The sequence below is a fragment of the Balaenoptera musculus genome, chromosome 14 (assembly GCF_009873245.2).
Source record: "Balaenoptera musculus isolate JJ_BM4_2016_0621 chromosome 14, mBalMus1.pri.v3, whole genome shotgun sequence".
Taxonomy (NCBI): Eukaryota; Metazoa; Chordata; class Mammalia; order Artiodactyla; family Balaenopteridae; genus Balaenoptera; species Balaenoptera musculus.
Window position 1 is genome coordinate 35,736,307 of NC_045798.1, and position 21,135 is coordinate 35,757,441.

Genomic DNA, 21,135 nt, shown 5'->3' on the forward strand with positions numbered 1-21,135 from the left:
ACTTTGTTTTCTCCCATTGATGTTTCTTGTATTTTTTTTAACCCAGATCATCAAAGAAGCTGAAGCCACTTACTAAAAAACTCAATTTTTATGAGAAATCGATATGGCTATTTGTTCCAAGAGTACAAGCAGTAAAGTTTAAATGAACTCAGAATCTAACATTTTAATGTGCATATACTGCAGCTATATTTAAGTCTAAGCTAAATGTGGTGTTCATTTATATTTTATGTAAGGCGTTAAACCTGACCTTTTAAACTCTATTAATTATAATAGTAAAAATAAGCATTTAGCTTATCTGACCAATGAAGCAAGAATTTCCATACACAGAATTTCCATTTCAATATAATGATATATGTGAATATGCTACATACTTCTTTTTTTTTTTTTTTCTAATATCACTGAGTTTTTTTTTTTTTAACTTTTTTTGGGTTTATTTATTTATTTATTTATGGCTGTGTTGGGTCTTCGTTTCTGTGCGAGGGCTTTCTCTAGTTGCGGCAAGTGGGGGCCACTCTTCATCGCGGTGCGCGGGCCTCTCATTATCGCGGCCTCTCTTGTTGTGGAGCACAGGCTCCAGACGCGCAGGCTCAGTAATTGTGGCTCACGGGCCCAGCCGCTCCGCGGCATGTGGGATCTTCCCAGACCAGGGCTCGAACCCGTGTCCCCTGCATTGGCAGGCAGATTCTCAACCACTGCGCCACCAGGGAAGCCCGCTACATACTTCTTTTATAAGACTTAGTTTTTGCCCAGATGTCACTTGATAGGTTTGTTGTGATTGCTTTCTACCTGTGCTTATTAAAATGCTTGTGTCTCTTTGATGACAAAAAGTAAATTACTGATGTTTGTTTTTGTTGTGCCCAGTTGCTGTGACCCCTTACGGTTATGCGTCCAAGTTTGAGATCCACTTTGATGACAAGTTTGATGTGTCTTTCGGGAGAGAAGGCGAGACGATGAGTCTAGGCTGCCGTGTAGTTATCACTCCTGAAATTAAACATTTCCAGCCGGAGATCCAGTGGTACCGAAATGGTGAGCCTTACTAATGAATTCTCACTAGGTTCTTATTTGCAGAAGGTCACAGCCCAGGTTTGGCCCCAGAGCATGAATGTCCATAAGGCTGCAGTTCTCTTTACCAGAGCTGGCAGAATCTGAACGTTAGAGGACATAACCTTTTGGATGTTACAAAAGCTTTTACACATATATCAGAGTAGCAGAACTTTCGCAATATATCTGTGGAGATTATAATTTCTTATCACCAAGTAATATAGGGAAAGGATTACAAAAAAATGTATTCTCATTTTGCAAGTTGGATGTATATTCATTTTGTAAGTTAATTTTATTTGGTAAAATAAAGCGGAGTCCAGTGAAGTCCAATGGGACTATGGAGCATGCCCACTGGTCCCCAGGCACGGTGGGTGGTGGTCAGCATGCTCACCATGCAGTTGGCCTGAACTTCAGTGCATGTGTGGGCACCGGGCAGTCTGGGCCATCCCAAGGCCATGGCTGAGACCAGGACCTGGGCCCAGAGTGAAACCAGTCACGGCAGCAGTAGCGGCAGCAGCAGCAACATTGCTGGCCGGCGTGGCCCTAGAGGAGAGGAGGGGCCCCACTTGGGGCAGTGTGGGCGCCCACAGTGGGAGCCGAGATTGCCTGTCCGCCCCAGAATGCGTCTTTGTGGGATCTGCACAGATATGAGCTTCCTGGCCTGAGCACTGTGACAGGAGCTGCCAGCAATCACGCAATAAACTTGTCTGTAAAATATTATAAAATAAAAGCATGTACATAGACATTGCAGTAAGGCACATAAGGCAGTTGTTAGAATTCTTCAGAGTTTAGACTCTCTGGTTATGAAAACTGCCACAACATTGCAAAGCAAATATTCACAGGCTTGGAAATAAAAATTAAGTTTAAAGACTGTCACATTCAATGAAAAAGAACACTATTTTCATACGAAACTTTAGATGAAGCAGTTATTAACAAGAAAGATAATTTTAAATTAATTTTTCCTCATAATCAAAGATACAGTGAGAGGATGCATAAACAGGCATTTGAATTATATACAAATCATGAAGTCATTTTCAGTTTCTTGTATGACCACAAGTTACAGGACATGTAAGAGAAAACATTAGGATGCAATTATGTAAATTTACATGTAAAATTAAATTCAGACTTACATGAAACTATTTGTATAAAGAGTTAAATCTTTTTAGAAAAAATTGTTCCTCAAGAATCATAAGCTCTGATTCACTTTGTTATAAAGCAGAAACTAACACACCATTGTAAAGCAATTATACTCCAATAAAGATGTTTAAAAAAAAAAAAGAATCGTCAGCTCTAGAGTACTAAAATTTATATTTTGAAATAGTTCATCAGAAGATTAACCCAATGTTAACTTTATAGCACCATAACTATATAATACTATAATGTATAAAACTATATATTACTATGACTATGTAATACTCTTAACACCTGCATTAATAGTTGCATCAGCAGAAAGATCCTTCTTAAAATAAAAAAAATCAAAACTAATTTATGATCTTGCATTTGCAAAGAGTGACTGATGTTGCTTTCAGTTATATCAATTTAAAATGAAGTTACTAAAAGTAACTGAGTTTGCAGAAAAGTAAGTAAAAAATATCGTATTATCAATCAACATATCACATTAATAAAGTATTATTTTTGTATGTAAAATTATGGCATGAAAATATTATTTTTTGCAATTTGTATTACCCTATCATGTTTTATAAGTAATAAACTATTTTTAGAGGACAAAACCTTATATTTTAGTACCTTGACTGTGTTTTTTTTCTCTGCTTTTTTGAGCAAGGGGTCTTGTAATTTCATTTTGCACTGGGCCCTGCAGATTATGTATCTGGCCCTGGTCCCCCCCTCACTTCTGCTCTAACATTTTAACCAATATAAACATGGCAGAATGACTCAAAGCCCTATAGACTTCCTCTAATATTCAGATAGCATTCAATATAGAAGAAGAGGAATAAAGAGAGAGAGAGAGAGAGAATTGGGGGGAGGGAAGAGTGGAGGGGAAGGAGGAAGAAGAGAGTAATGAGAAAGAAATCAGTTAATTTGCTTACTTTTGTTCCCTAGGGGCTCCTGTTTCTCCATCAAAGTGGGTGCAAACACACTGGAGTGGAGATCGGGCAACACTAACATTTTCTCATCTCAACAAGGAAGATGAAGGTCTCTACAAAATCCGTGTACGAATGGGAGACTATTATGAACAACACAGCGCTTACGTCTTTGTTCGAGGTAAGACCTAGCAAAAAGCAGAACATCTGAGAATATTTAAAACACCGAGGCCACGTCAATCTATCCAAACATATTTTTGGTAACGATGAAAGAGCCAATGTAAAAATTTAACCCTGAAAGCACCAGTTGGAAGGTGACCAGTTTCCAGACTATATTACTGTCACTAGTGTCACTACTTTCCTCATCTTCAACGAGCCCCCCGAGCAGTGCTCTGTAGGTGTCTGAGTAGAGAGGCTAAATCCTAGTGATGCAAAAAGCCGTCTCAGTCTGAAGAAGCTACAATAAAAGAGTGATGGGGACTCACTCTTGAATATCTATTTTGGAGAGCAAATTTATTACTTCATTACAGGCCTTTTCTTTATAGCTTTAGTTTTAATGAACTAGGAAACAAGATGCTACAACTGAATTCTTTTTTTTTAAAACTATATTTATTTATTTATTTATTTATTTATTTATTTGGCTGTGTTGGGTCTTCGTTTCTGTGCGAGGGCTTTCTCCAGTTGCGGCAAGTGGGGGCCACTCTTCATCGCGGTGCGTGGGCCTCTCACTATCGCAGCCTCTCTTGTTGCGGAGCACAGGCTCCAGACGCGCAGGCTCAGTAATTGTGGCTCACGGGCCTAGTTGCTCCGCGGCATGTGGGATCTTCCCAGACCAGGGCTCGAACCCGTGTCCCCTGCATTGGCAGGCAGACTCTCAACCACTGAGCCATCAGGGAAGTCCCCAACTACAACTGAATTCTTAAGACAAACTATAACTGTTGGTTTTAGGAGTCTTTCTTTTTTCAGCGATGTATGTCTCTAACAGGTCAGACATGTACAAGTGGGAATGTTATTTCTACATGAGATCCAGATCATCTGGAAGACGATGAACACTTCCAGGCCACAAAGGCAGTGCTCTGTGTTCTTTTACGTGATGGTCAGTCAGGTGTGGCCACATGAGGAGACAGAGGAGGGGCTCAGGAAAAGAGTGTATTATACTCATAGGTCCTAGAGAACCACCCAGGGCCACATGGGGAAGCAAAGGCACTACTGGTTGGTCAGGAGGCAGAAGAGGCAGAGGGAGAGCTTAGACCGCAGTCTGTATTGGAGCTCCCGTGGAAAAGGCATGGCAGGGCGGGGTAAACAGTTCAGGACTGGCTGCTGTGAACAACTTCAGCAGACCCTAAGCTACAGGGGTCGTGCTTAGTTGTCTGGTCCCTGGTGCTGAGATGATTAAGGCAGAGGAATATTTCCTCCTGGGGTACACGGGCCAGATGGAGGAGGTGAGCTCTGGACGGGTTAAAATTGGCTAGCCCCCGGAGGTGGGGGCAGAAAATCTCTCCCTACCCAGAAAGGCTTTTAAGATGTCAAAACATCACAATATACAGAAAATAAACATATAAACAATACAGGTAGACTTGCTAATTTTTTATCTCTTATACATTAAATAGAACCATAAACTCCTGGGTGTTTTGATGAGGGTGGAACATTGGAGGTCATGCAGGTGTCCTTAACTGGGGTCCACAGACTCCCAAGGGGTCTGTGATTATAACTGTACTTCAGTATAATTAGTTTCTTTGGTAAGCTCATGTATTTTATTTTATTTTGTGCATTTAAAAACATTATTCTGAGAAGGGCCCTCTAGGTTTTCTTTACCACTTTGCCAAAGGAGTCTAAGGCACACAAAAATGTTAGGATTCCCCTTAATTTTTTTTTTATAAATTTATTTATTTACTTATTTATTTTTTATTTTTGGCTGCATTGGGTCTTTGTTGCTGCATGCGGGCTTTCTCTAGTTGCAGTGAGCGGGGGCTACTCTTTGTTGCGGTGCACGGGTTTCTCATTGCAGTGGATTCTCTTGTTGCAGAGCACGGGCTCTAGGCGCATGAGCTTCAGTAGTTGTGCCACACAGCCTAAGTAGTTGTGGCGCATGGGCTTAGTTGTTCCCTAGCATGTGGGATCTTCCCGGACCAGGGCTCAAACCTATGTCCCCTGCATTGGCAGGCGGATTCTTAACCACTGCGCCACCAGGGAAATCCCTTCCCTTAATTTTAAGATGCAAAAACTAAAACTCAGGAAAGTAACATGATTTACCAAAAGCCTCACAGTTAGAAGCAGAAGTGGGACTAGGATACAGGCCTTCTGATGGCTAACCCAGGATTTTAATTAGGGAATAGGTTAAGCTGCTGAAATGAAATTTAAAAAAAACGTTTATTTCTGTCCTATGTCCATCAATCCAGAGGTAGGAAGGTGGTCCGGGTGGTTCTGCTCAACTCAGTCATTCAGAGTCCTGGCTCCCATCTATGTTGTTGCTCCACTGCCCCCGTGGTGCTGTCCTGTGTTCCCGTTCCAGCCTGTGGGAAGGGCAGAGATGCGGGGACACACACATCACTTCTGCATGGTGAACACTCTACCACACATCCACAGGGAGGGAAGCTGGGCAACATGTTGTCTGCAGAAGCTCAGGGGTTCTGGTACTAAAAGGAAACAGGAGGAATGGATACTGGGGAGAGACAGCAGTCTATATACCACACCAGTACTGAACAATAACAAATGATCATTGAATTCTGCCACGGATTTGCAACTGATAAAGATGCACGAATATCGATGCCAGCTGAAAACTGGGTCAGACTTCCTCCTACACAAAAGCATTTGGGAAAAGTCGGATCTTGCGAGGGGAAAAGAAGCGTAGCCCTCTGGGTCAGTTGCAGTAAAAATGGACCTCCTGGAAGTTACCAGCAAGTATGTTTGTTTAAACAAAGCACCCGGATAGACCTGGCCAGACGATAACTGAAAGCAAACAGAGTCTTTGCCTCTGCTCTCAGTCTGACCTGAACCAGAGTATCTCTGGTGACTCAAGAAACACTGAAGTTATGCCTTGAGGATTCCCTTTGTGGACTTTTTCTGGGAACTCTGACACAGTCCAGGGTTTCCTCAGCAACATTTCTCAGTGCCCACATCCAGAGTCGTGGCTCTCTGCAGGTTGAGGCCAGACTTCAGATGACCGACCACAGACAGGGGGAAGGGATTGAAATTTATCATTAAGCCAGTTTTCATATCCACAAAATAAGGGAAGATTCTAAAATGTATCAGATGTTGATGTGAGAGAATTGAAAAGATTCATGGGGAAGACAAAATTGCAAAGACAAATTTCAGAAATGGAGTTGTGAATTTAACTTTTAGAAAAAGATTTCCCCTGTAAGTTTATTTTAAATGATACATTTTAGATTCTTTTAAAAAAATCTTTATTGAGATATAATTACACACCGTAAGAGTCAACCATGCTAAGTGGACAGTGCTTTTCAGAATATTCATAGAGCTGTGCACCCACCATCTACAATCCAGCTTAGAACATCCCCTTCACCCCAAAAAGATTTCTTGTGCCCCTTCCCCACTCCCATCCCCAGTCTAGCCCCCAGACAGCCACTAACCTACTCCCTGCCTCTATAAACTGTCTTTTCTGAACATTTCTGGATATAATATGTGATCTTTTACTTTTGTCGTTTTTCATGAGCCTATGTTTTCAGGTTCTTTATGTTGGTACTTTGTTCCTTTTTATTGCTGACTAATATTGCACCGTATGGATATGCCTCATTTTGTGTGTCCATTCACCAGTTGATGGACAGTTGGATTGTTTCCACTCTCTGACTATTATGAATAATGCTGCTATGAACATTTGTGTTCCTATTCATGGACCTAGGTTTTCAGTTCTCTTGGGTAGATAGCTACAAGTGGAATTGCTGGGTCGTATGTTAAATTTGTGTTTAACTTTTTGAGAAACTGCCAAAGTGTTTTAAGTGACATTTTATGGTGTTTTTTTTTTAAACTTTGAGCTGCATGAGGCCATTTCAATGCATTTTTCAGAGCTCTGGTATTTTGCTGCTTAGAAAATAGCTTCTGAACCAGAATGATCAGTGTAGAAAGCACCATATGTCTGCAGAAACACATTCCAAAGCTGTACATATTTGGCCAGTTTTTTAATTACATACATAATATGTGTTCTTTCTGAAAAAATAGATAATATAAATAGGAAAAAAAGAAAAGCCATCGTAAGTCTAACATCCAGAGATACCTGAAGTTATCATTTTATCACATATTCTTCTAGACTTTTATATATTCTTTCCTCCCCTTCCCACACACATGGCAGGGAGGAAAGATGATACAGTGATAAAGGATGGGATATAAATGTCATGAAAAAAGAATTACAAATGAAAAATAAATTATGAAAAAGTTTTCACTAGTAATCAAAGCAATACAATTAATCTATCACACTGAAAAGATTTACAAGGTTTTAAAATCCATTGGGATGAAGGAACGGAGGGACCAGCACTCCTACACGTTGCTGGTGAGTGTAAATCGGTTTAGCTTTTCTCAGGGTGTTTTGCCACTATGTACCAACAGCGCGCATTTCCCAGCGATTCTAGTTCTAGGAATTTAAGTGGACAAAGCTGAAAAAAATGTTTGTTTGGGGGAAAATCTGGAAGGAATCTAGATATCCACCAATGGGAACTGAAAATAAAGTATAATAAATATTCCATATAAACACACAAATACTGCACAGCAATGAAAACTAATGATGTATACTTACTAATATGAAAATATATCAGAAAAACAGTTTACATGAAACTATATAGTCCAATCCCACTTTTATTTAATTAATTAATTAATTTATTTATTTATGGCTGTGTTGGGTCTTCGTTTCTGTGCGAGGGCTTTCTCTAGTTGTGGCAAGCGGGGGCCACTCTTCATCGCGGTGCGCGGGCCCCTCACTATCGCGGCCTCTCTTGTTGTGGAGCACAGGCTCCAGACGCGCAGGCTCAGTAATTGTGGCTCACGGGCCTAGCCGCTCCGCGGCATGTGGGATCTTCCCAGACCAGGGCTCGAACCCGTGTCCCCTGCATTGGCAGGCAGATTCTCAACCACTGCGCCACCAGGGAAGCGCCAATCCCACTTTTATTTAAAAAACAATCACTTTTTTAAAAAATTGGAGTATAGTTGATTTACATTGTTGTGAAAAACAATTACTTTTGAGTTTATAAATATAGGGGAAAAAATCTAGAAAAATCTAGGCAAATATGTTAGTAATCTCTGAGTTATGGAATTAAGAGGGATTTTAACATGTATTTTTTATTATCATGTATTTTACAAGCAGACACTACTTTTATAATAAAGATAAACAATAAAATTACTTACATTTTGATAAAGGTTATTAAATAGCCTGTGTCAGAGGTCAGAATATAAAGAGTAGCAGGCTAATCTTTGGCCTAATTCATCAAAGCTACAAAAAGTTTGACTATTTGGAGGGTTGGGAGAAGGAAGGGCAGAGGCTAAGAAGAGGACTGACGTTGCCCAAGTGGGTGCTGTGGGCCAGACGCTCTGTAGCAGCTGCTGGGAGCCAAGAGCACAAGTGTGAAGCAATACAGCATGGTATTCGGATTTGGCTTCCAGCAGCTGCTGTACAGAACCGTGTTTTGAAAGATTGTCAAGTCCAAATGGCAAATGGCATATTCCAAGCAATTTTATGGAAATGCTGAGAAATGGCTCCCTAAATGTCTGCTGTCTGCCAGGCTCTGTTACATACAATGGATTTATCTATCAACACCAACGTTGCTGGTTGTTACATTATGGGCTTTTTGCTAAAAAGGGACATGGCTAGAGGTTGCCAGCTGTCCCCCTTGCAGGTGAGCAGCTATTAGGTCTGTTAACTTCAGCATCTCCACCTCCATCCTAGCTCTGCTCCACCTTCACCATTAGCAGACCTTCTCCCCACCTTCCAGTGCGCTGAAAGCCTAAAAGGAAAAAAGTTTCTCCCCACCAAAATGCCCATTTGCCGTTGTGTGGCATGCAGGAACTCTGCATTGTTTTAGGCATGATGATTTGGTTACACTCTCCTATAGCACTTATGCAGGAGATATTATCCTGCGGGTTCATGGGTTCATGCAGGTTCATGGGGCAAGAAACAGAATGTTCAAAACCAAAGTGATTTAAGATCTTCACAGATAATGCACAGCCCTGTTAGCAAATGTTTCAGTAACTTAGAGTTACAGAAGTGTAGATCATAGGAAAAGAAAGTGTTTATTATTCAGTCAGCAAGAGTGTTTTCCCTGGGTGAGTGGCTCCTACATGTCTCAGCCTCCTCTCCTACTAATTCCGGTTGTTAAAGGGTTGACCAGATGTCAAGAGGAATTGGCAAATGTGGTTCCCTTCCCCTTGGGACTCTGACTCTTATCTTAATCATTTTCACTTAAAAGGCCACTATCTGGTTATTTTCATTCCCCTTCCTTTCCTCCTAAAAACACCCCTGAGTCACTAATTTATCTGTGCACACACTGCTGAGGGGACCCACTGTCAGAGGATCCCATTTCATGAACAGTCACTGAACTCTGTTTCTTGTATAATCTTAGACTTTTACTAAACTCAGATAAACTAAGCTCAGATGTGGCTATTTCATCAGAGTTACTTTCGCAAGGATCTGCAGCTTGGGAACAAACATTTAATTAAAATGAATGTTTTTGTTTCTCTTCCAAAATGGTGGTCCCAGCATAGGGATGGGCAAAGCTTCTTGGTTCTTCTTCTCTTGTGGATGTATCTAGAAGGTGACAGAAGGGGCTGTTTGTTCCCCTTTGGAGCCATTCATAGTTTCCGAGTAACACTGCACAATAATTATCTTAAGAACAGACTTCCTGACATAACTTACATCAGACTTTTCTGATAGCAGTCCTCAACATGTCCTTATTTATTTTCTTTTAGAACATTTTGGTCAGGCAAGGGCCATGAGGCAGAGGTCATGGGTCCTTTTCAGAGCCCTTCCTAGCATAATGTTCCTTGTACTGATGGTGAAAAGCACACATTGTTATTTTGGTAAGCAAATTACAAAATTGAAGATTGCTCGACTGGGGCCAAAGATATAGCCACTGCAGTGGTGTGGTAAGAAATGTCTGCACTAAGACCTTGGCCTTTGGGGCTGACAGACCACATCTGAGAGGGTTAACAGGATCCTTCTGTATCCCCACAGATGCTGATGCAGAGATTGAAGGAGCCCCAGCCTCTCCCTTGGATGTGGTGCCCTTGGATGCCAACAAAGATTATATCACCATCTCTTGGAAACAGCCGGCTGTGGATGGAGGGAGTCCTATTCTGGGATATTTTATTGATAAGTTAGTACTTAGTCTAACTTCAGTTAAAGTGATTTGGCCATAGAGACACATGCTTGATTTCTCCTACCATTTCTAGGTGAAGTGTTTTCTTTACTGGTCTCCTCTCCCTCTTTTCTCTGTGTCTCTGTCTCTGTCTGGTGTGTATGTATATATATATGTATATACACATACCTACCTTTTTTACCTAAATTCCAAAGATAATCCTTAAATTGTACTACCAACCCAAGTCACTAATTTGGCAAGAATATTATGAATTTGTTCACCTAATAGAGGCCACTTTAGAAATGAAATAGCTGGTATTCAATATACTTAATGTCCATATTCTTAGTATGTCAGTAATTTAAGAATATTAATTAATTTAAGGAATAATACTCTAAGAGTACTAACAAAATCTCATTTATATCAGAGGATTCAAGTTTGACAAAGAAATAACAAATATCCATAGTATTAAACTGTGTTTTATCTACAAATTGTTGCTATTTACATTCTCCAAAACTTAGAGGCTTTATATTTATAGTAAATGGGTCTTACATATGAATTATCCAGTGAGCTTGGCCAATTTAGAAACAAATTTAGATTATTGACCTAAATACATTATTGTCTGACTTAGTTTCTTTTCAAATAGTTGCTCCAATTGTCTTCCATTGTTGAGTAATAAACCCTGACTGTAAAAACCACTAGGGGCAGATAATCTATGCCACTGTAGTATGACATGTTTGTACCAAGGTGGATTAAACTTAATATTTATAGCAGTAAGTAAGTATATGCCTACTGGGCTCAGTACCAACTAGAGAAATATTTATAATAGATTATACTTTATTTAACCGTATACTAAATGTTTCCACGTTATTTCATCATTGAATAATGATGAACTGTGAAGTTTTAGATATATTCTTTTTTTAAAAATATGCATCTGTATTTTAGTTAAAAACGTAACTATCTACCTTTGTAAAAGTATCCCTCTATGTAAATGCACCGTTTTTTTACAGATCTAGTAAGATTCTTTTTTTTTTTGAATTTTTGAATTTTATTTTATTTATTTTTTTATACAGCAGGTTCTTATTAGTTCTCTATTTTATACATATTAGTGTATATATGTCAATCCCAATCTCCCAATTCATCCCACCACCACCACCCACCCCGCCACTTTCCCCCTTTGGTGTCCATATGTTTGTTCTCTACATCTGTGTCTCTATTTCTGCCCTGCAAACTGGTTCATCTGTACCATTTTTCTAGGTTCCACATATATGCGTTAATATACGATATTTGTTTTTCTCTTTCTGACTTACTTCACTCTGTATGACAGTCTCTAGATCTATCCACATCTCTACAAATGACCCAGTTTCATTCCTTTTTATGGCCGAGTAATATTCCATTGTATATATGTACCACTTCTTCTTTATTCATTCATCTGTCGATGGGCATTTAGGTTGCTTCCATGACCTGGCTATTGTAAATAGTGCTGCAGTGAACATTGGGGTGCATGTGTCTTTTTGAATTATGTTTTTCTCTGGGTATATGCCCGGTAGTGGGATTGCTGGGTCATATGGTAATTCTATTTTTCATTTTTTAAGGAACCTCCATACTGTTCTCCATAGTGGCTGTATCAATTTACATTCCCACCAACAGTGCAAGAGGGTTCCCTTTTCTCCACACCTTCTCCAGCATTTGTTGTTTGTAGATTTTCTGATGATGCCCATTCTAACTGGTGTGAGGTGATACCTCACTGTAGTTTTGATTTGCATTTCTCTAATAATTAGTGATGTTGAGCGGCTTTTCATGTGCTTCTTGGCCATCTGTATGTCTTCTTTGGAGAAATGTCTATTTAGGTCTTCTGCCCATTTTTGGATTGGGTTGTTTGTTTTTTTAATATTGAGCTGCATGAGCTGTTTATATATTTTGGAGATTAACCCTTTGTCCGTTGATTCGTTTGCAAATATTTTCTCCCATTCTGAGGGTTGTCTTTTCATCTTGTTTGTAGTTTCCTTTGCTTTGCAGAAGCTTTTAAGTTTCATTAGTTCCCATTTGTTTGTTTTTGTTTTTATTTCCATTACTCTAGGAGGTGGATCAAAAAAGATCTTGCTGTGATTTATGTCAAAGAGTGTGCTTCCTATGTTTTCTTCTAAGAGCTTTATAGTGTCCAGTCTTACATTTAGGTCTCTAATCCATTTTGAGTTTATTTTTGTGTATGGTGTTAGGGAGTGTTCTAATTTCATTCTTCTACATGCAGCTCTCCAGTTTTCCCAGCACCACTTATTGAAGAGACTGTCTTTTCTCCATTGTGTATCCTTGCCTCCTTTGTCATAGATTAGTTGACCATAGGTGTGTGGGTTTATCTCTGGGCTTTCTATCCTGTTCCATTGATCTATATTTCTGTTTTTGTGCTAGTACCATATTGTCCTGATTACTGTAGCTTTGTAGTATAGTCTGAAGTCAGGGAGTCTGATTCCTCCAGCTCCGTTTTTTTCCATTTTGTCCATCACTCTCTCTCCCTTAGGTGTGAGGTGGGCACAGACAGCTGGTCTCAGTGCAATGACACACCTGTGAAGTTTGCTCGTTTCCCAGTCACTGGATTGATAGAAGGTCGTTCTTACATATTCCGAGTTCGAGCTGTGAACAAAACTGGAGTAGGTCTCCCCTCTCGTGTTTCCGAGCCTGTGGCTGCTCTGGATCCAGCTGAGAAAGCTAGACTTAAAAGTAAGCATTTTTCATTTTTCAGGATCATCTTGAATTTTTTTTATATGCCTGAAATAGATCCTATTGCAAGGTTATTCCTCCACCCTCCACTAGAGGGAGAAGAGAATAAGAAATCCTTTACTGATCAGAGAAATCCAGGGGGAAAAAAGACAAAAACAAAAAAGTATTTGTTTTTTGACTCATCTGTTCACTAAGGGCTTTATTTTATGTTATTTTTATTTGATTCAGAAAACTTTGCCTTATTTGACTGAGTTCCAGGCATTGTGTTTGAAATGAAATATGAAAACCAAGAGGCTGGAGAGGTTTTTTTTTTTCATTTTATTAGCACAGTTCAAATATACTTTTCTTTCTGGTTCATTTTCTTAAAATTGTAAGGTAGTTTTCTTAATCTTGAATTTATCCCTTAGAACATTAATACTCAACACTGTGAATTTCTTTATATCAAAGGAAAAACACATTTATGACACATCGTGTCTGAACTGTACTTGGGTTTCTGTGTTAGAGAGTCAAAAATAATCTTTTCATATATTTAGCCTCCAAGTCTCAATGTCAAAATTGTGGTACGTGAATTATGCTCTGCATTTGTTTCATAGGAACCAATATGGCATCCTTAATAATAGGGACCATAAAATGTCATTAAAAGAATTGTTGGAATTTCATATTTCAGTCTATATCAGATTTCTCAACCTTGGCCCTATTGACATTTTAGGCCAGGTAATTCTATGTTGTAGGGGGCTGTCCTGTGCATTGTAAGATGTTTAGCAGCATCCCTGGCCTCTACTCGCTAGATGCCTATGGTCCCCCCACCCCCTCCTCCCCACCCTCCTCCCCCCCCCAACCCCCATTGTGAAAATCAAAATTGTCTCCAGACATTACCACATGTCCCTGGGGAGCAAAATCACCCTAGTTGAGGACTACTGGTCTATGCCATTTATAACATTTTCAGTGTTATTCTTGACCTTAAGTACATGTAGTGGCATCATAAAATCTAAGTAAAATAATGTCACCTTCTCTCTGGAGACTTTTCTAATCAGGCTCCTTGATTACTCTCCAATCACTTTTCACCCACTGTCCAACTTCCCTCCCTCTTTCCTAATTCCATCTCATACTTTCATTTACTCCTCTTTAATAAATTTCAATGAAAGTAAGATTTGTTGGGATTGAAAATGAGTTATCTTGCTTATCACATTTCTGTTTTTGCACACACTCTGGTGAAAAGTCCCTCACTTGAAGCAGGAGTTGAATCATTCTCTCTTTCTGATGTCTTTCTGATATCACAGAAATGAATTTCCTCTTTAACTTTATACTGCCTGTCTCACTCATTTTCCTTACTCGGGATCTAAACTGCTTTCCTTTGTAAATAACACTTTCAAAATTAATGGAAAGAAATCGCTTTCGTTGAGCTTTACTGCAGGATCAGCGCCCCTTCCTCTTTCATCTTCATTATGACATAAATAACGGCCCGGCTTACAATTGTTCCTGAAAGGTTTCTCCCAATTAAATGCTATCTCTCAAGGAGGGTGAGAGAGCCTATGTGTTTCAGGAGATACATGGGGAACAGTGTATGAACACAGGCTGTTTACCTCACCTGTGTCAGTACAGTTCCGGAAACGTGGACTCTAGCAGATTGTGAGTTGTTTGAGAACAGAGACTGTGCCCCCTCTCCCCAAAATACCATGTGCATGCTTGGTAAGACTCACTAAGAAGGTACATAAGTAAACTAGTAACAAACCCATTTGGGACTAATCTGGCCAGTTTACCAATTTCTCAGTGCAGCTGAACTGCATTTGTGAATGTTTCTGATTTTTGTATTTATCTCTGCCAGGTCGCCCCTCAGCACCCTGGACTGGACAGATCATTGTCACGGAGGAGGAACCGACAGGTAAAAACCACGTTTTCCCCAGATAGTTTTGCCAGTGCTCTGCTATGCAGTTTGCTATGTGGAGGCTGCAGTGTATATTATTTAAGTGTTTTGGAAAGAACATTCTGAAATATTTGGAGATCATGAAGTAACTTACGTTGTCAGAGAATCGCTTTTTTTTAAAGCTTTATTGAGGTATAATGACATACACTAAACTGCATGTCTGTAAAATGAGCAATGTGATAAATTTTACATGTGCAAACACCTGTGAAACCATCACCGTGATCAAAATAATGAACTTATTCATCACCCCTAAATTTCCTCATACCCCTTTGTAATACCTCCCTCCTGCCCCTTCCTCATCTCCAGGCCATCACTGATCTGCTTTCTGTCACTATCGTTTGTGTTGTCCACAATTTTAGATCAATGGAATCATACTCATTTTTGTCTGGTTTCTTTCACTCAGCATAATTATTTTGAGATTTATCCATATTGATGCATGTATCAGTTTATTCCAATTTATTTATACCTTCACCATTGAAAGCTTCTATGAACCTCCTTGTTAAGTGTTTTTGTGGACATACACTTTAATTTCTCTTGGATAAATACCCAGGGTTTGAATGGATAGGTCATCTGATAGATGTTTGTTTAATATTTAAAGAAATTGCCAACTGTTTTCCAAAATGGTTGTACCATTTTACATTCCCATCTGCAGTAGTCCAGAGTTTCAGCTGCTCCACACTGTAACCAGTTCGTGGTATGGTCAGTCTTTCTAATTTTAGCCTTTCTCATTGGTGCATAGTGGTGTTTTGTACCATGGTGGTATTTCATAGTAGGTGTATAGTGGTCTTAATTTGCACTTGCCTAATAATGTTGAGCACCTTTTCATGTGCTTATTTGACATTTTTGCATCATATTTGACATCTTTGCCAAATCCAAGTTCATTCAGATATTCTCCCTTTTTTATTTTTTTCTAGACATGTTATAGCATTAGCTCTTACATTTCAATCTATGATCCATTTCAAATTAATTATTTCTATATTGTGTGAATTAAGGGTCCAAGTTATTATTATTATTTTGCATATGGCTATCCAGTTATTTCAGCAATATCTGTTGAAAAGATTATTTTTTTCCCATTGAATTGCCTTGGCACCATTGTCCAAATCAATTGATTGTATATTTGTGGATCTATTTCTGGAATCTTTATTGGTCAATTTTATTTTCTCTACACCAGTACCACACTGTCTTGATTACTGTAGCTTTTATAAGCTTCATGTTTTTTTTAAAGCTTCACAGTTTTGCGATCAGGTAGTATAAGTCCTCTAATCTTTTTTTTTTCCCCACAGCTGTTTTGGCTGTTCTAAGTCTTTGCATTTCCATGTAGAATTTAAAATCAGCTTATCAATTTCTACAAAAAAAAAAAAACCTGCTGGGATTTCAGTTGAGTCTTTTATTCTTCGTGATTTTCTATCTACTCATTCTATCAATTATTTTTTAAAATTTTATTTATTTAATTTATTTATTTTTGGCTGTGTCGGGTCTTCATTGCTACGCAGGCTTTCTCTAGTTGTGGCCAGCGGAGGCTACTCTTCATTGCAGTGCGTGGGCTCCTCATTGCAGTGACTTCTCTTGTTGCGGAGCACGGTTTCTAGGCACACGGGCTTCAGTAGTTGTGGCTCGCAGGCTCTAGAGCGCAGGCTCAGTAGTTGTGGCACACGGGCTTAGTTGCTCCGCGGCATGTGGGATCTTCCCAGACCAGGGCTTGAACCTGTGTACTCTGCTTTGGCAGGCGGACTCTTAACCACTGTGCCACCAGGGAAGCCTCTCTATCAATTATTGATAAAATAGTGATGAAATCTCCAACTAAATGGTGGATTTAAATGCTTCTTGTAGTTTTATCAGGTTTGGTTTCATGTGTTTTGAGGCTCTGTTATTAGATGCATAAACATTTTTATTGTTATATCCTCTTATGCACTGACCACTTTAATATTAGGAAGTGACTCCTTTTATCCACGGTAATGCATTTTGCTTGGAAATCTGTTTTGTCTGATATGAATATAACGACCCCAGCTTTCTTTTGATTAGTGTTAGCATGACATATGATTTCCGTCCTTTTACTTTTAACCTATGTGTCTTTGTATTTAAATCATGTTTCTTGTAGGCAGCATATAATTGGGCCTTGCCTTTTTATGCAATCTGGTAATCTTTACCTTTTAATTGGGGTGTTTGAGCTATTTACATTTCATGTGATTATTGATATGGCTGCATTTAAATCTACCATCTTGCTAGTTGTTTTCTATCCGTTCCATCTATTCGTTTGCTTTCTTTTCCCTCTTTCTACTTTCTTTTGGATTAAATATCTTTTATTATTCCATTTTATCTATGTTATCTTATTAGCTATAATTATTTTTTTCTTTTATAGTAATTTGGAATTTATAATATACATCATATGACAACATACCTTCAAGTAATATTATCCTACTTAACATGTAGTATAAAAACTTACAGCAGTATCATTCCATTTATGCCTCCTAGCCATGGTGGTGTTGTTATGTATTTTATTTGTTTATATATTATAAACTCTATGATACGATGTTATTATTTTGGTTCAAACAGTCACAAAGCTTTCAAAGAAATTTTAAAAGTACGAAAAAGTTTTCAATATTCACTCACATTTTTACCATTTCTGTTGCTCTTTATTTCTTTGTGTAGATGTGGATTTCCATCTGATGTGATTTTCTTTCCACCTAAGGCATTTCCTTTAATATTTCTTGTAGTGCAGTCCTGCTGGCTATGAATTATTTTATTATTTGTATGTTTGCGAGAGTCTGTATTTCGTCTTCATTTTTGGACTATATCTTCACCAACTATAGAATTCTAGGTTGGCAGTCTTTCTTTAGAGGTTGGTCCATTGTAATACAGGTCTGCACTGTAAGAATGACTGCTATCATTTTTTTTCCTGTCATTCTTATTTGTGTTTTTCTGTATGTAATGTATTTTTTTTCCCATGTCTGCTTTTAAGATATTCCCTTTATCACTGGCTTTAGGAATTTGATTATGATGTGCATTTGTGTAGTTTCCTTCATATCCTGTGCTTGGTGTTTGCAAGTTCCTTGAATCTGTGCATTTATGGTTTTCATCAGATTTGGAAATTTTTTTTCACATTATTTCTTTCAATATTTTTTCTATACTCCCCTCTCTCTTCTCTGCTTCAGGAACTCCAATTACATGCCTTTTGAAACCACAGCTCAGTGATGCTGTGTTCATTTTTCCTTTCGGTCTTTTTATCTTTCTGTGTTTCATTTCTTTCTGTGTTACTTTCTACTGCTATGTCATTAATTTTACTATTCTTCTCTTCTTTAGCCTCTAACCTACTGTGAATTCCAGGCAATGTATTCTTTGTAAAAGACTTTGTAGGTTTCATCTTAGAAATTTATTTGTATTATTTTTATATTTTCCATGTCTTTAATTATCATCTTTAACCTTTAGCCTCTTGAACATATGGAATATATTTATAATAACTGTCTTTATGTCCTTGTCTACTAATTCTATCATTTGTGACATTTCTGGTTTTGTTTCATTGATTGACTTTTCTCCTCATCATGGGTTGTATTTTCTTGCTTCTTTGCATACTTGATGATTTTTTTTTTTTTTTTTTTTGGCTGTGCCTTGTGGCTTTTGGGATCTTAGTTCCCTGACCAGGGATTGAACCCAGGCCCTTGGCAGTGAGAGCACTAACCACTGGACCACCAGGGAATTCCCTGGTTTTTTTTTTTTTTATGAGATGCCAGACATTTTGAATTTATGTTGTTTGGTGCTGGATATTTTTTTATTTCTATAAATACTCTTGAGCTTTGTTCTGGGGAAAAAAGTTGATTCTTTCAAGGTTTGCTTTTGTTTGGTGGAATCAGAGCAGCCTTTAGTGTAGCCGTAATTTGGCTGAATTACAGAGGTAGTACCTTTCTGAGTACTCTACCGGATGCCCCATGAGTTAGGAGATTTCCAGTGTGGCTGGTGGGAACATGAACTCTCCCAGGTCCTTTGAGAGCTTTGAGAATTGTTCCCTCCAGTTCTTTTGTGTGGGTGTTCCCAGCCTCAGGTGCTTTCCTTGTATGCATGTGCTGATCAATACTCAGGTGAATACTCCAAAGGGACCCCCTCAAGTCTCTGAAGCCTTTCTCTCTGTGAAGCCTTTTCCTCCCCATGACTCTCTCTGTGCACACTTTGCCCTCCCTGGAATTCCAGCTTCTTCTCCTCCACTCAGGGAGACTGCCAGGCTCTACCTGGGTTTCTCTTCCTGAGCTGCTGCCTTGAAACTCCCTCCAGAGAGTAAGCTGGGACAGTGGTAGGGCTCACCTAATTTTCCAGCTATGGGGTATCATTGTCCTATGATGATTGATGTCCAATGTCTATAAATGGTCATTTCATATATTTTGCTCATTATTTTAGTTGTTTCACATGTAAGGGCCACTCCAATGTCAAGAACTGTGGAGGATCTAAAACTTTACCCTACTTACGAGCCAGCAAGTTTCATAGCAGTTTCGTAGATGCTGACAAAAGGCATGAGACTCCCGGGTCAGAGAGAAAGGGCTCTGTTACCCACAACACAGCAGACAGCATGAGCTTCGTGTTCTCACTGGTCCCCCTGCTTCCCTGAGCCCCACAGGGCTATGTGGAGCCACACATGTGGACGCTGCCCACGCAGAGATCTGCGTCATAGCTGAGAAAGCTTGCCCTTAGAAAACCGCAGTCTTAGAAGGGAGCTGCTCACCAACCTACTCAAAGTTTCTTGGAGAAAGACATTATCTTTACTATTCTGGTCAGAAACAACTCTCTGACCTAGAGGATATACTATTTCTATATTCCAAGGTTGTTTGCCACCCAAGCATACTTGAAAAGATATTCTGTCAAAAAGCTGATTTAAGATATGCAGAAGGGCTTCCCTGGTGGTGCAGTGGATAAGAATCCACCTGCCAATGCAGGGTACGTGGGTTTGAGCCCTGGTCTGGGAAGATCCCACATGCCACGGAGCAACTAAGCCCGTGCACCACAACTACTAAGCCTGCGCTCTAGAGCCCATGAGCCACAACTACTGAGCCTGCGCGCCTGGAGCCTGCCAGCCACAACAAGAGAAGCCACTGCGATGAGAAGCCCACGCCCCGCAATGAAGAGTAGCCCCCGCTCGCCACAACTAGAGAAAGCCTGCACACAGCAACAAAGACCCAACGCAGCCAAAAATAAATAAATAAAATAAATTTATTAAAAAAAGTAAGATGTGCAGAAAACATAACTTGTATCATTGCTACTGTTTTTCAGGACTGTAAGGAAATTAAAATTGTCAAGCAAAGAAAGTAAAATTGTGGCTTTGAATGAATGAAAGTTTTAGGAAGAATTTTAGAGACAAGGGTACTTCTTTTTACTGTGGAGCAGTAATTAGCTCTTCCTCCCTCTGTGACTCTGAGTGTCCTGGGCTTCCCAAGTGTGTGCCCCTCATTCTTCCCTGTTGTTTTTCAGAGGGTATTGTTCCTGGGCCCCCCACAGACCTCTCTGTCATCGAGGCCACACAGAGCTACGTGGTGCTGAGCTGGAAGCCCCCCCGTCAGCGTGGCCATGAGGGCATCCTGTACTTTGTAGAAAAGGTAAGACTCTGAGATCAACATTATACCTCTTGCCACTTCCTCAAGATTTCTTTAAGGAAGTAGAGATTAAATTTCTATTGTGTCCTGAACTTTTTAAACTCTTATAAACTGTGAACTATTTCTATAGAAAAATGTGTATCACACAGAACTTTGCCTGAAAGTTCAGGGGGTTTATGGATCCCTGAGGGTCACCCATAGACTCCTACAAGGTCCACAGACCCCAACTCATAACCCTTCTACGAAGAGAAATGTTCCTGAAACTGTAGATTGCCTCTGTGACACTGTTTTCTTGACACTTTTTCTGTCTCCCTTGCCGTAGAAATGCCTTTTCATCTCTCTGCACTTGTCCTTCTGCAGGAAGGGTAGATGGGCGAGAGGAATAGAAGTTACAGTATTTTCAAATGGCTGCGAGAGTGAAGACAGAAAGTCCTCACGTGCTCCCTCGAGCTTGGCTGGCACTACTCTAAGTGCCGGTGGGAGGGTGGGGTCAGGGGTTACAATCAAGAAAGACACTGGCTAGTTCTTTCCCTCAAATATCT

At 39.5% G+C, this 21,135-nt stretch overlaps 1 protein-coding gene across 3 annotated transcripts in view; it reads left to right on the forward strand.

Moving 5' to 3' along the window:
- The window catches only part of MYOM1 (myomesin 1), a 136,181-nt gene that overhangs the window by 47,986 nt on the left and 67,060 nt on the right, over positions 1–21,135 (forward strand). For 2 of the 3 annotated variants that reach the window (XM_036875048.1, XM_036875046.1), the window contains exons 9-14: positions 862–1,026; positions 3,103–3,264; positions 10,258–10,399; positions 12,897–13,096; positions 14,922–14,978; positions 20,472–20,596. In XM_036875048.1, the coding sequence (XP_036730943.1) occupies positions 862–1,026; positions 3,103–3,264; positions 10,258–10,399; positions 12,897–13,096; positions 14,922–14,978; positions 20,472–20,596 (851 nt within the window). Of the gene's footprint in view, positions 1–861; positions 1,027–3,102; positions 3,265–10,257; positions 10,400–12,896; positions 13,097–14,921; positions 14,979–20,466; positions 20,597–21,135 lie in introns of all 3 variants that reach the window. The other variant, XM_036875047.1, reaches the window with a different exon arrangement.